This window comes from Heteronotia binoei, chromosome 13 (genome assembly GCF_032191835.1).
Source record: "Heteronotia binoei isolate CCM8104 ecotype False Entrance Well chromosome 13, APGP_CSIRO_Hbin_v1, whole genome shotgun sequence".
NCBI lineage: Eukaryota > Metazoa > Chordata > Lepidosauria > Squamata > Gekkonidae > Heteronotia > Heteronotia binoei.
The window spans coordinates 71705081-71720542 of record NC_083235.1 but is presented as its reverse complement, the minus strand read 5'-3'; the positions used below and the strand labels follow the sequence as shown (position 1 = coordinate 71720542).

The window sequence follows — 15462 nt, the reverse complement described above, 5'->3', positions numbered from 1 at the left end:
GCTAATACATCATGTACAAGCCTAGACCATGTACAAGCACTATGGTTTGTCTATTTGTTATATCCCACATCTAGTCCATCTAGCATGGTTGATTTGCAGCACAGCAGTCCCGACAACTATAGATAAACAGACTATATTTACATACGCGGGTTGGAAAATTTGCCACAGAGATATACAGCTTTGGGAAATCTGTCCCACGTCACTTCCATGTAGAAATACCTCATTGTTACACATGATTATTCCCAGCTTCCTTTAAAGCATTGTATAAACTCATCAATCACATGTAAGAGAAACAAAAGCCATTTTTACCTTCTTCATTTGATCTATAGTATATGTGAGACAACACAAGCTGCCTCATGATGCACTACTAGTGAAAAGGAAGTACCGTACTGCCATACATCAGCAATCTATGAACCCTGTGCTAATTACACAGAAAATGGCCCAGAAAAAGCCAAAATAACTCTCTGAACTATACACAAAGCTTGGCATTGTAAGTAAGTAAGTAAGTAAGTAAAATTTTATTTGTATCCCGCCCTCCCCCGCCGAAGCAGGCTCAGGGCGGCTAACAACATTTAAAAGTGAACAATACAATAATAAGACATTAAAATCACATTAAAACCAATCAATAATTAATTAAAACATTTCTAAATCTAACACTATTAAATCTGGCAGTAAACATTATTGTTTGACGCTATGTCTGTCAGATGGTGTAATGGTGGTGGATCCCTAAAGCAGACCATTTTGGCGTTTCCTTTGTTGTACGCCTATAATTCAGTCATTGATAAACGCCTGTTTGAAGAGGGTGGTCTTGCAGGCCCTGCGGAACTGGTCTAAGTTCCGCAGGGCCCGCACTTCCTCTGTGTCTTGGCAAAGTGTCTTTATGTACCACTGCTGAATTGCAGTAGTTTTACTAGTTTTGTACCATTTGGGATTATGTTTAAATACATCATACTGAAACGGCTTTCCGTCAGCAAGATGACTGGTAAATTCTAGACTAGAGTTTAGTTTGAAGCTTTAGTTTTACTGTCTTTATTCAGTAGGGTTGCCAAGTCCAATTCAGAAAATATTTGGGGACTTTGGGGGTGGAGCCAGGAGACTTTGGGGATAGAGCCAGGAGACTTTGGGGCGGAGCCAGACTTTCCCATCCTCAAAATAAATACATAAAAACACAGCAGACTGAATAGTCATCATTTCCTCATCCCCCAATAGCTGCAATTCTAGTAAATGAAAGTGTAAACACAAAAAGCAGCCAAAATGCACAGTTTGCAAGCTCACATTTTTGTGCTCTCACTGGGGCTTTACTCACAGGAACTGCTGTTCTTCAGGCTAACACTGACAAATAAAAAGAGAGAGGTGGAGTTTTCCTCCATCAAATAAACAGGCTCCTGTACAAAGACTCTGAAAACAATGCAAAACAAGCACAGAGACAGACACACACTCTTTCTGGCTCCCCTACAAAGACTTCTGAAAAGTACAGGAGCTACGCTGTGTGCGCTCTCTCTCCCCCCCACCCCTCTCTCTCTCACACATACTCTCTTACTTGCTCTGAAACGAAAGCAAAACAAATGGAGGGGCTCTGCTGCTGACCCTTCCCCATGAAGTACTTCCTGCTCTTATTTAAAGATGCAGACACACATTTTTAAACAGGACGTTTTCGCAGGTTTCTAAACCTGCCAGACTGCTAGTGGTACTGATGACTGTGGGGGCAGGGCTTCCTCCCGCCGGCCAGCTGGCTGGGAGTGGGATGGAGCCTATAAAACCGGGGGATTCCCCTGCTGGGACCTGGGGATTGGGAAGCATATTATTCAGAGAATTTCTATGCTGCTATAAGAACATAAGAGAAGCCATGTTGGATCAGGCCAGTGGCCCATCCAGTCCAACACTCTGTGTCACATAAGAGAAGCCATGTTGGATCAGGCCAATGGTCCATCCAGTCCAACACTCTGCGTCACATAAGAATATAAGAGAAGCCCTGTTGGATCAGACCAATGGCTCATCCACTCCACCACTCTGGTCACATAAGAACATAAGAGAAGCCCTGTTAGATCAGGCCAGTGGCCCCTCCAGTCCAACACTCTGTGTCACATAAGAACATAAGAGAATCCATGTTGGATCAGGCCAATGGTCCATCCAGTCCAACACTCTGTGCCACATAAAAATATAAGAGAAGCCCTGTTGCATCAGACCAATGGCTCATCCACTCCACCACTCTGGTCACATAAGAACATAAGAGAAGCCCTGTTAGATCAGGCCAGTGGCCCATCCAGTCCAACACTCTGTGTCACATAAGAACATAAGAGAAGCCATGTTGGATCAGGCCAATGGTCCATCCAGTCCAACACTCTGCGTCACATAAGAACATAAGAGAAGCCCTGTTGCATCAGACCAATGGCTCATCCACTCCACCACTCTGGTCACATAAGAACATAAGAGAAGCCCTGTTAGATCAGGCCAGTGGCCCCTCCAGTCCAACACTCTGTGTCACATAAGAACATAAGAGAAGCCCTGTTGGATCAGGCCAGTGGCCCCTCCAGTCCAACACTCTGTGTCACATAAGAACATAAGAGAAACCATGTTGGATCAGGCCAGTGGCCCCTCCAGTCCAACACTCTGAGTCACAGAAGAACATAAGAGAAGCCCTGTTGGATCAGGCCAGTGGCCCCTCCAGTCCAACACGCTGTGTCACATAAGAACATAAGAGAAGCCATGTTGGATCAGGCCAATGGTCCATGCAGTCCAACACGCTGTGTCACACAGTGGCCAAAAAAAGAGAGAACCTATTCAAGGCATCCTACATGTTTGCCTCATCATTACATCATTACCTGATTTCTGTTTTTTGTTGATCAGTCTCTTTTGATGTTTCAGTTTAGGTTTCTGGCCTGTGTTTCCTGGATTAGAATGGCCACTCAGCAATTCCAGACCAAGAGCTCGTAGGGTATAGTTAGAATGAACTGAGCTTGAGAAGAGATACTTCCAAAACTTGACTCACCACAGAACTCATTAGTGATCTTGGACCAGTCATTCTCAGCTGACCTCATGGAATCATGAAGATACAGTGGAGGAGAGGAGAGGAAAACCATATGCACCACTTCAAAGTCTTAGAAGGAAGGGTGGAATAAAATGGCCTATCAAATGCAGAATTACGTGAAAGAGAATTGTAGCAAAGGATCTTATAATTCATGGAAGGCATTAGAGGAGGATTAATTTTTTTAATGCTCTGCATGACCTGTATGTTTAATATATTAATGGTAATATATACTATACAATTCTTCATTATTAGATTTACAGAGCAATCCAGATGAGCCGGTACGTGGGTGCAGGAAGGGTTTGCGCCGACATACAACTAGTGCCACCCCAGCAGAGGGGAGGTATGTGGGCGGGGGGCCGCCCAAGCGGCACCCCACATGAGGGCTGCGCCCGAGCTTGGGCGGAAGTGAGGCCGAGCACGGCGTTCAGGCGGAGGGGGTGGGGGTGCGGCAAGGCTTAGGTGACTTCCTGAGCAGTTTGGCCCATGACATGTCCCCCCCCAAGAGGCTCAACTTTACGCCTGCAAAAATGGCGGCATGCCCCATAGGCACTCGTTGAAACCAAAAACAAAGGTCGCTGCTGCGGAAGCTCAGAAACCCTTTAGGGAGCAGCGTGATTGCCTCACCAATCCTCTCGCGCCTCAGGCTGATGAGCCCCCTCCCCATCACCCAATCGCGGTCTCCCCCCCTCCTAGAAATACTTCCGCTCTGGCCTCGCACAACTCAGTTGTTTGGGAAAGGAGCGTGTGGCGGGAAGGTCTGCCGGCAAGCTCCCGGTCATACAGACTTAGAGTGAGGGACAGGCAGGCACGTTGGTGATGGGTTTTGCACCTCGCGGTTGCTTTGACAGTATCTTTGACTTGCGAGGGCTAACTGCTCTTGTTTCCAGGTCTCCACAGGTTCTGGGCTCCAGGAGGCTCTGCATGCGAGAACTGTCGCCCATGGCTGCGTAAGTTCCACTGTCCGTCCCCCCCCCCGCCTCCCCCTCCCCTCGCTCTCAGCCGCTCAGTGTGCGAGCGTCTCTGGCACTTGAAGCAGGCAGTTGGCATTTGCTGACCCCACTCCCCTGTGCTGCTGCCTGCTCCCTTCCCTTGGTCTGCCCTCTGCCACGTTCCCAACCCCTGGCAGAGCACAGGGCATGTGTGTGTGGCAGCTGCCCCATTGCGGGGAGGTGGGTCAGAGACTGTCCCTTTAAGAGAGCGCCCAGCTGAAACGCAGCCCGCTATTCCAGCCGCCGCCCCTGCAGGTGCTCTTGATCTCTGTCTCTGTTTTGCAGGTGGGACTCCAACACAGAGGCTTCTGCATGTGCCGCTCCATCGCCCCCTCACTCCCTCAGTTGCTTCTGCCCGCTGCTCGAAGTGGAGCCCCACCCATGGTGAGACTGCCCAGCACGCACCAGGGAACCTTTCACACTCTGTTCCCGAAAAATAAAGTCTGAGCTGTGCCCTCTGTTGTTTCTGCTTGGCATATGCTGCATGTTCCCGGGGCAAACCCCCCCCTCTGTCAGTGGCCTCTCCAAGGGAGTGCCTGGGAGGGTGGGCAGACTTGGTTCTTGGGGCGGGATTGGGCTATGAGCCGCCACGCTGCCCCCCACGTGGCTGGACAGGGGAGGGGGGCTGCCTCCCCTCAGCCTGCCCAGGCTGATGGCCTACCCGACTGCACAGGGCTGCTGTGCGCTGAGCACTTGGGAGGGGGGGTTGCTGAAGTGGATGCATGCCCAGTGGCTTGCACTCTGAGTTCTGCGGCCCCCAGGGGAGGTATTCCTTGCACATAGTGGGGGGCAGCAGCAGGGCAACACCGGGGGGAGGGCTCCAGGTGGTGGTGGTGGTGTCTTTCGGACTTGGTCTGGCTGCTCCCAGACCCACATTCCAGCCACTGTCTAGGACAGGGAACTCCTGCACTCGGCACTTCCTGCTTCTCCGCGCATGCCCCTGGCCGCCAGCTAGCCATTGGCAGAGTCTCTGACAGCGGGAGGGAGTGGGGGAATTGACGACCTCTCAGTCATGGGCTTTCAGTCATGTGCAACGGGCTGGCCAATCCCACGGTCCCATGCAAGCCTGCGCCTCCCCCACCCCCGCCTCAGCAGCGGGCCAATGGCGTGCGCCTGGGCGGACTCACCATGGTGACGGGTTCTCTCTCGCTCATTGGGCCCCTCTCCCTTCTCTCAGCGCGGCATACCATCTCCCCTTTGGAAGCCAACGAGCGGCGCCACAGATCCGCCCACGTCCGAGTGGCCACCCCCCACGTATGTCTGGATTGGGCTGCCCGTCTGAATACAGTTTGGCAGTCTCTTTGATGCTTAAAATTTACAGATCAAAACTCAGCAATTACTGGGGTAGCTAATGAATGTTATAAAAGCTGTAAGTAATAACACATCTGATGAAGAAGGCTCTGGCTCATGGAAGCCAATGCTAGAATCCATTCTGTCAGCCTCCATAGCGCTCCTGAAGTCTCTTTTTATGAAAGCTGGAGAGTCCCCACACATCCCCATCCAATGCTTTGCACCAGCTGCTCAGGAGGACTTTCAGCCAAGTATGGTTTTAATTTGGCCCTCGGCTGTTTTCAAGCATTACAGAAATGGTTGTACATAAACTGCTTGAGCTTATAGGAAAAACAGGTATGCGTTACAAGAATTTCCTGTACTACATTTCTGTTCCGGCTCATAGGAGTGCAAGCATTTTCTAATATTTAATAGCAAGTGCTGAGAAGGTTCATATATGTTTTCCATTGTGGGATTCCTGATACATGCAGAGCAAAGAGAAACGGAATGCACTGACACAACCACATCCGCAACTGTACACTATATGCACACACACTTGTCTTTATATGCAACTGTACATATACGCCGGCGTGGCGTAGTGGGGAAAAGCGGTGGTTTCGGATCTGGCGTGATCAACCGGGTTCGAATCCCCGTCTCCCACTCCACGAAACCTGCTGGGTGACCACGGGCCAGTCACGTTCTCTCAGCCCCACCTACCTCACAGGGTGCTTGTTGTGGGGAGAGGAGGGGGAGGTGGTTGTGACCCGCTTTGAGGCTCCTATCGGCGGCGAAAGGCGGGAAACAAGCGCCGACCCTTCTTCTAAAAAAGTGTCTGTGAGCCGCCCTGAGCCCGCCATCGGCAGGGGAGGGCGGGATATAAAAATAAATTTATCTTATCTTATCTTATCTTACATGTGTAAATATAATGGGAAAATCAGCCCCCAGTTAGCTTAAACCATGTCAACATTTTAGCTGGCCAAATGAACCAGGTTTTACATCAGCCAGTCCCCAATCCTGCCATCCATCAATTCATCATGAAATATCTGGTTCTGCTATTCTATTAAGCATCAGTCAACATAAGACAAAAAGGCAGCTCTCATTGATGGCTGCACATAGATCCTGACACAACCGGCACAGTTAGTGAATGGCTACTTCACTAACAGCCTCTGCCAGGTTTTTAGCATCCATCCCCACCCCCGCCGCTATCTTTGGGCTCATCATTCAGTCACATCTTCCCACATACTTTAGCAAGATCAGGGTTGGCACATTGTTTAGAAGTCCACCAGAAATTGCTTAAATGAACCTTTCCCACATTTCTACCGTAAGTATCCTCAGCAGTAAGCCGCAAACAATCACAGTTCCCTGGTCATTTTACCAGTAGGATATGTGTTTTCATACCATTCTCATTTAAAAACATCTTGCAACCGTTTGATACAGCGAAAGGGGCTTGTCCGGTGCTCTGACGACTGTACCCATAGGATGCTTTTATTTTCAAACACTTGCCACTACTTTTGCATTTTTTCATTATTAGGAGTTAGGGGTCGCCAGGCATGATCCTCACACTGGCAGAAGGATTTGGATGGGCGGTCCAGGAGTGGGTGGGGATGTCCCCCAGTGCATCACATGGAAGGGACATCATTGTGATGGTGACATTGGGGATGATGCTCTGCTTTTTGGCCAAAGCCTGTGGTTAAAATTGGGCTGCCCGAAAAGCAGAGCATCATCACACGATGCCGCTGACATAAGGATGTCACTTCTGTGTGATGTCATCACGTTGAGGGCGTTGCTATGTGATGCTGCTGTTTAGGTTGGGGCTCCCCCCCCCCTCCGGCCAACTGCCAGGCAGCCTGCGAAAGCCCCTGTTGGGAAATGCATGTTAAATTCAGAGGCTTGGGAGGGCAATAATTGGAGGCGAGGTTTAAGCTTATCAAAAGAAATCAAGTTTACCAGAAAACATCAGGATAGGGTACTTGGGATAAAACAGAAAAACAATTTAGCTTACCAGCTAGTCTAACTATGTCTGACCTACATGGCTACATCCTTTGTCTCACTGTTCGTCTCCCCAAAAAAGCATTTCGCCGGGAAGAAGAGCAGTTCAGCTTGCATACAAGATCAAAGCATTTCACACCTAACATCCTTTCTGACCAATGTCGTGATCGCATCGTTCGCGGGTAAAAGAAGAACCAGCCCACAATTGGGTTTAGGTCACAATACATCACTTCCTCTATCAGGTAAACAAACAGTTAACTCTATAATGGCTGGAATGTACATAGCTTGTATTCCAACAGCCCCCAAAACAGGGGATTCCCCACCTGGTTTGGGGGTCTGAGAACCCTAGTAGGAATATCCATCAGAACCTTAGGTGTATGTTTGAAAAATATACTGCATGCAAAATCCCTCCCCTAAAACACAAACACACACACACAAATAATGGAGTGATAGATAGACCCAGCTTTGCCTGGAGCCTCACTCTCACTCTTCTACCTATCTAACACATTACAACACCTCCGAGGAGCTCGGGGAAGCCTACTCTTCTTTCAGTTCTGACAACAGCTAGTAAGGCTGAAAGGAGGAGACTGATTCAAGGTCACTCAAGAACTTTAACAGCTGAATGGGGATTTGACCCTGGATCTCCTACATCACACTTTCTGTCAAAAGGAACATTGCCTGAAATTACAGTTGGCAACCCCCAGGTGGGACCTGGAAATCTCCCAGAATTACATCTGATCTCCAGACTATAGGTATCAGTTCCCCTGGAGAAAATGACTGTTGCACCCTCCCCAGGCTCTGCCCCCAAATTTCCAGGAATTTCTCAATTGGCAGCCCTACCCTAAGCATTTGTGCTTGTGTATCTACTGGCTATTTCCTATGAAGACAAACACTGGCACTCAAAACTCCTTGTACCATAGAGTTTCCCCTCCCAAATTGCTAGGGCATCCGGGAAAACCATAGAGTTTTCCCAGAAACGCCTAGAGTGGCCAGCGTGCAACATCACCGGTGTGATGACGGCACTCACGGGTGATGTCATTGTGCTGGTGACATCAGGGGAGGTTCCCCCCACTGGCCCAGTGTGGGCTGGTGGATTGGGAAGCTCTCAGGCGGGAGAACCCCTACCCAAACCGGGGGCTTGGCAACCCTAAAACTCCTAGAAAGGTAGACTTTCAAATAGACATTCCTTCCTTAACCCAACAGTAGTGAACACTGACTATGAATTGAGGGAAAGTAACTTTGTGCATTTCCAGAATGCTACTGTAGTGTATTATGGTTGAAGCTGCAAACTTATAGTATACCTGACCTTGATCACTTTTACTTAGCTTCAATACTGAGGTCCATATGCCCTGGCAGGGGCCCCAGTACAGAAGGGAGAAAGGTCAAGGTACCATTATGAACACCTGAAGCTGTCTCATTCTGCAACAGACTTTGTGGCATACTTATGTAAGTGCTGTCTGCTGTGACTAGAAACAGCTTTTTGAGCCCCAGGTTTTTCCTATCGCCTGCCATCTGATCTTTTAAAAAGGAGACTGAACTTGGGACCTTCTGCATGCAAAGGAAATGCTCTACCAATGAGCCATAGCCTCACTCTGACCATTAACAAATCTTCTGCGCAGCAACACATCCCAGCCTTAAGCACATTTATTCGTAATTAAGTCACACTGAACTTAGTGAAACCTATTCCTGGGGAAGAAAAATGACAAAGATAAGGATGCTGGGTGTCCTTATTCCTCCATCACTGGGTAATACTACCCAGTATGCCTTCATCTTGGAAACTATTTGCATCCAGCATGCACCATCTCTACTAATACAATTTAGTCTGTAGAATATTCTGCTTTTCATTTTAAGATGACCAGCCCTAGACTATGGACTTTGCCACTATGCCTTGAAACAACTAATCTTTCATCCCCAGCTTGATACCTCACGAATATATCTAATTTTCAATGTGGCCACATCGATTCATGCCTAAACTCAGAGGACAGGGGCCATGATCAGTCACGACAGATCTTTCTAACAACCTGAGTAAGAAAAGTCCCAGGTTTGCAGAAAAATCTGAAATCTAAAAACAAAACAAACAAACAAAAACCAATGGTTTGGTTAAAATCACTCAAAATGATAGAAGCAGCACCTATGATTTTAAGAAACAAATGTCCTCAATGGCTATTGTTAGTATTGCCAACCTTCCAGGCTTGGTTTCTGATAATAAATGGAAGGGCCCTTTTCAGGACTACTTTGTCCTTCCAGCTTCTGGGTGATTTGCTACCCTGCAACTTCCATGACTCATCCTAGCCTGGTTGCTTGCTACTGCTCAACAGCAGCCACTTTATGAAAGCTGATGTAGTGTAGTGGTTAGAGTTTCAGGTTAGGATCCGTGAGACCCTGTTTCGAATCCTACTTTGCCATGGAAGCTCAGTGGTGACTTTGGGCCAATCACACACTCGCAATCTAACTTGTCACAGGATAAAAAATGGAGGCAAGGAGAATGATGTGAGCTGCTTTGGCTCCCCATTATGGAGAAAGGTAGGGTATACATGAAGTAAATAATAAATACAGCTGAACATGGGAGGCAGATAAAAGTTTGGTTGGTGGATGGGTGGAAAGGAGAAAAAGGAAATAGGGAACCAGGGCTTTTTTGTAGCAGGAATTCCTTTGCATATTAGGCTGCACCCCTCTGATGTAGCCAATCCTCCTGGAGCTTACAGTAGGCCCTGTACTAAGAGCCCTGTGAGCTCTTGGAGGATTGGCTACATCAGGTGTGTGTGGCCTAATATACAAAGGAGTTTCTGCTACAAAAAAGCCCTGCAGGGAACCATGAAAACATGTGGGCCTCCAGATGGAGGAAAAGAAGTAGTGTGGGGAGAGGAAAACAGGGGAAAGTGAGGTGCCCCTGCAAGTCCTTGAGAGTTCCCACCATACAACTGAGCCCAGCCAAGCAGTCTAGAGAGGGGCTGCCTGAGGGAAGGAAGGCCTAAAATCTTAAGACAGGAAGCATATAAAAGTAGGCTGGCTATCGGGTGGAAAGGAGAGAAGCAGGAAAAAAGGGACAGGTTGTGGGAGTTTTCAGGGAAGGGAAAGACTGTAAGGTTACCATATCTTGAAAAGCAAAAAAGAGGACATTATTTCCCAACTGACTACTTCAAACAACTATCTCTATGTCAAATCTCATTTTAAATACCCCTGTTATTTAAGATGAAGCTTGCCTCCACTGGGGGAATTATAGGGAAAAACAGGCTTAGCCTCCTATCCCCCCAGAAAGGCCATTTTCATCAGGTTTTTTTTTTCCTAACAAGAGTGCAGAAACACACAAAAAAGAAGACACGTTCTCTAAAAAGAGGACATCTGGTAACCCTAGAAAGAGGGAAGTGGAGGAAGGGAAAATAAGATGCTCCTCACAAGCCTTGTGCGTCCTCCATTGGTGCATTATATAATAGCAAACATCCAACCTGATGAGTTCTACTGAAAGCCAGAACACGGTTTTGCAATGTACACTGTTCAGTTGATCTAATAAGGAAGCACATCATATTTGTTCCTGGAATTTGCCTGAAAACCAACACAGCTACTGGCTTATTTTGCCAGTAGCCTGCTGTTTCAGACTGGATATATGCTTTTTTAATCCACAAACCCAACTGTCACTAGCATGGAAGGCCACTGTGCTGCACAACCAATGGGCTAACTTTAGACCTTTTGTTTACCTACTTTCTGTTTTCCTCACCTGGTGTATTCCAAGCTTCATTGAAATAATACTAGCTGAGTCTGCTGGACACTACCATTCTCTGCACAGCCGCCTGATCTGAAATAGCTACGGCATAGCTCCATCTTAAAAAGAACATCCAGCCTCTAATGGAATGTCATGGAGCAGGATAGTATTTCTTTAGCAGTAGGTAGGCACAGTAACATCTCAAGCTGTCACCTCCATCATGTCCCATGCCTAGCCTGGATTTTGGGAGCTCAATCCTAGGAATTTACTTCCACCTGCCATGATGTGTTGGTCTGCCATTGAGCGGGAATTTCAGACATGACATATTATACTGACAAATCGCTCCCCTCTATAGCCAAACTTCTGATTGAAGGTAAAAACCCCAAATCCTAAATTCAGGTTCCTACCATATGCTTCAAAGTCCGCTTGGAAAGCATCAAGCAGTTTACCTCGATGTTGTGCTTTCTTTTGGCTTTCGCTCTTAGTTCCTGGGATCATTTCAATTTCTTACCCCTTAAACAGTACAAACCAAAAAGACATTTCTTCCAATAAGTTGGCAATTAAACGTCAAAACTTCTTACGTCGTTTTAAAAGAAAAGAAACATCAGAAGAGGACGGAAGGGCCCCAGGATGACAGTAAGTCCCCAAACAAAGACCACCTATGCCATCAACGTTCTGCTCATGATCAACAGAATACAACTTCAGAACCTTTACAGATGACATAGTGAGAAACACTGGAAACACCTGACTTGAACGGAGACACTCACAACGAATGGAAGGCTTCAAAGGCTGTAGCTCTCTGCTTAGTACTGCACTATGAAAGGTAAGGCATTCTGTTTTGCAACGACAGGTGTAGATCTGGAACAACCACTAAGACAATTTATACCAATAACTCGAAGACGCACCAGGCAGAATTTTAAGGACGTTGTTAAACCCCGCCACCCGGCCGATACAAATCGCTACAAGAATGAGGTTAGCTCCAAGGCACCAGGAAGCTAATCCCAGCAAATGTCAGCATAAATGAGCAAGCCCTAGAACTGGATGCCACGCAGCCCTGCACCCCACCCCATCAAGCTCAAGGCCAACTCGTTCCCCTTACAGCCACGCAGAGCTAACCTCCAGTTAGCCAACCAAACAGTGGGCAGCATACGGTTCGGAAAGCAGTGCCCCCCCCCAACCCTTCCAAGCAGCCCAGGGGGGGGGGGGCAGGAAGATTTAGAAAAGAGCTTTTACCTAAAAGGCCTCAAGGTGACGAGACATCTCCTGATCATTATTTTCCCATCTGGATTCACTGTAATCATTGTTCAGACTTTTTTTAAAGGGGGGGAAAAGCAGACCTGTGAGCCATCCAGCTGCTATTGTCATGGAGAGCTCCCGGGCAGAGGCTTTGGGGAGGCTGTGTGCAGAACAGGAGTGCAGAAGAAGAGCCCCAAGAAATCCACATGCAGAGAAGGAGACGGTATCTTGGTCTCTCCTCCTCGGTGTTGCTGTTTTTTTTTTTTCTCCTAACAGATCCCCTCCTTCCGAGGGAAGCGCTCGGAGCGCTCACACCCCTGCAGAGGTGGGCTAGATGGGAGCGACTGGTCCCATTTGGAGTCACATTTTGGGAGCAGCTTGTCCAAAACGCAGCATCCCTGCCTTCTCCGGGAATCACAGCCGCCGCTGCCCAAGTGGGAGGCGCCCAGCCGCCCAGCCGCTTCTGCACATCACAGCCGGCCTGCTCTCCGGGTCTCCCGAAGCCCCCAATCCTTGCACCGCTCCTGGATCCTTTGCCCCTCGCCGAGCTTTCAGCACCGCCAGGCAGCAGCTGCCGTGTCCAGCGAGAGCTTCCTACAGGCCCCGCTCGCAGCTGAAGAGGCCGTAGGGGAAAGCGGCCGCTCCATCGCAGGTCCGGCAGCCGGCCCGGATCGTCCCGGCCACACGAAGCGTGCCGTTTGAATCTCGCGACCGGGCTGCCGAGGAAGGCTGCAGGGCTCCCGGGCAAAGCGGCAACGGCGCGAAATTGGGAACGGCGTGCCATCTAGCGGTCGCTTTGGGGATCGTCCAGTCCAACGGGCAGACCTCAGGCCTCGCCTTCGCGGGCCTGTTTGCAGGAGAGGCCGCCTAGACGAGCAGTGCATACCGAGGGGAGGGGTTTTGCATCCCTTCGCGCAGCAGCCCCCCCCCCCCACCCACCCACCCATCCCCAGACTGAGCTATGGATCTGGAGATGTAGCCAGCGCACTGCAGGCCTTGATCCCCAGGAGACTGTGTTTCTGTCATGGGCTCTGCCTTTGAAAATGCTTGGAAACTTCACCTGGTCCAAAATGCACTGGCGGCCCGGGCTTTAAATGAGAGCTGATCTGAGAGAGCACCTCGCATCTCAGATGTGACATCGGTGATAGAAGCTGAAAGCGGGTTAACCCTTAGTGGTCTGAACAGCGGCCCTATCTGGTGAAACGTGTTTCCGAGTAAGCTCTTGAAAGCGCCTTTATCTGGATAAAGATTTTTACACAAGCATGGCCACCTTCAAGAGGGGTTTAGATAAAAATATGGAGCAGAGGTCCATCAGTGGCTATTAGCCACAGTGTGTGTGTATGTATGTGTATATATATATAAAAAAAAATTGGCCACTGTGTGACACAGAGTGTTGGACTGGATGGACCACTGGCCTGATCCAACATGGCTTCTCTTAGGTTCTTATGAGACACAGAGTGTTGGACTGGATGGGCCATTGGCCTGATCCAACATGGCTTCTCTTATGTGACACAGAGTGTTGGACTGGATGGGCCATTGGCCTGATCCAGCGTGGCTTCTCTTAGGTTCTTATGTGACACAGAGTGCTGGATTGGATGGGCCACTGGCCTGATCCAACGTGGTTTCTCTTATGTTCTTATGTGACACAGAGTGTTGGACTGGATGGGCCATTGGCCTGATCCAACATGGCTTCTCTTATGTTCTTACGTTACATAGTTGCCTCAGCTTGTGGCCTTCTCTCACTCTGGTGGGGCTCAAGTGAAGAGTGATTGCTCTTGTTTTCTGCCTGGGTCCTCCCAGGAACTGCAGCATAACCGGTCTCCCGTTCTCCCTCCTTCACCACTCTTTTCCTATATCAGCAGCAGATGGAAGAAGATGTTTCTTGGGTGGTAAGGCTATTTTTAAAAAAGCAGAAATGCACAGGAACGCAGTTCTGGCTGGCTTGGCATCAGGGTGTGTGGCCTAATATACAAATAAGTTCCTGCTTAGTTTTCTACAAAAAGCCCTGTGAGAAACAATGCTGATGCCAGGGGGTGTGGCCTAGTATGCAAATGAGTCCCTGTTGGGCTTTTTCTACCCCCCCCCAAAAAAAAGCCCTGGTGGTAGACTTCTCAGTATTCCAAAATAATGAAACTACTATGGGGGAGGGGTTACAGTTCTCCATGGCTTTTTTTGTAGTCAAAGACCAGCAGGAACTCATTTGCATATTAGGCCACACACCCTGCCAAAACCACTGTTTCGCACTGGGCTTTTTTGTGGGAAAAGCCCAGCAGGAACTCATTTGCATATTAGCCACACCCCCTGAGACCAAGCCAGCCAGAACTGTGTTCCTGTGCTTTCCTGCTCAAAAAAAGCCCTGAAGTTCTCTATATTAGACAGTTGGGGGAACAATTGTGTCTTCTTGTTTTCCAGTTCCAGACTCTGTTGTCCTAAAAGTTATAAGCGAGAGAGACGAGACTGTGGTATTGTTACCACCCCCTGCAGGATTTACAATTTAATTTCATCCCCTTCCTTTCCCTCCATTTGGTTTTATGGACCCAAGGAAGGTGCTGCAATCAGATTAATGGCGTCGACAACTGGCCTCGAATAATGTGGTTGGGTCCTTAAAACACCAAATGATGGTTTGGATCCCAGGCCCCTTTCTTGCATATGGTCTCTTCTTCCACCTCTTGAGCTCTTTGGGTAAAACTTTTGTTATGAATATTGCCACCTGAGCCTTGCGGCAGTGGAGCTCTGGGGCTTCTCTGTGACTTTGCTTTTTTGTGACGCGCCATCCAGGAGGCTAGTAGAGTCCATTTGCTGCAAGTGGTCCCTCCTCCTCCTTAAGTGCATTGATTAAAATTTGACTATTCAGGAAAGAATTTGGAAAATATTGCTGTTTGTGCTTTAAAAGAAATCGTTTAATATTTCATTTTGGTGGGTTTTTTTTAAATGAAATGTAGACTTGAAAGCCACTTTGAGCTTGCTTAGAGGGCTGGTGGGATACAAATTGTAGAATAAATAAATATAGAATAAGATGAAGCCTGCCCCCTAGCTCTGGGAAATTGTTTATATTGAAAAATTTGGAAACATTCTCTTAGGTCTGGTGTATACAGCCCTATAAACATCAAGGGCAAATGAATTCCACTAATGTAATTTGATTGCTTTGAACACATCCCCAGGCAGCATTAGCTAAGTTATTTCCCCTATTTATCTTGCAGAGATTAAATTATTTTAGTGGTAATAAAGCAAGTTGATGGTGGATGCACACA

The 15462-nt window shown here is 48.1% G+C and overlaps 1 protein-coding gene across 1 annotated transcript in view; it reads right to left on the bottom strand.

Annotated features, from left to right (window-relative positions):
• Positions 1–12307, bottom strand: part of MGAT5B (alpha-1,6-mannosylglycoprotein 6-beta-N-acetylglucosaminyltransferase B) — a 351897-nt gene extending 339590 nt beyond the window's left edge. Inside the window, exon 1 of the mRNA XM_060252886.1 lies at positions 12209–12307. Coding sequence (XP_060108869.1) covers positions 12209–12276 — 68 coding nt within the window. The 5' untranslated portion in view covers positions 12277–12307. The remainder of the gene's footprint in view (positions 1–12208) is intronic.
• Between the last annotated feature and the right edge of the window lie 3155 nt (positions 12308–15462).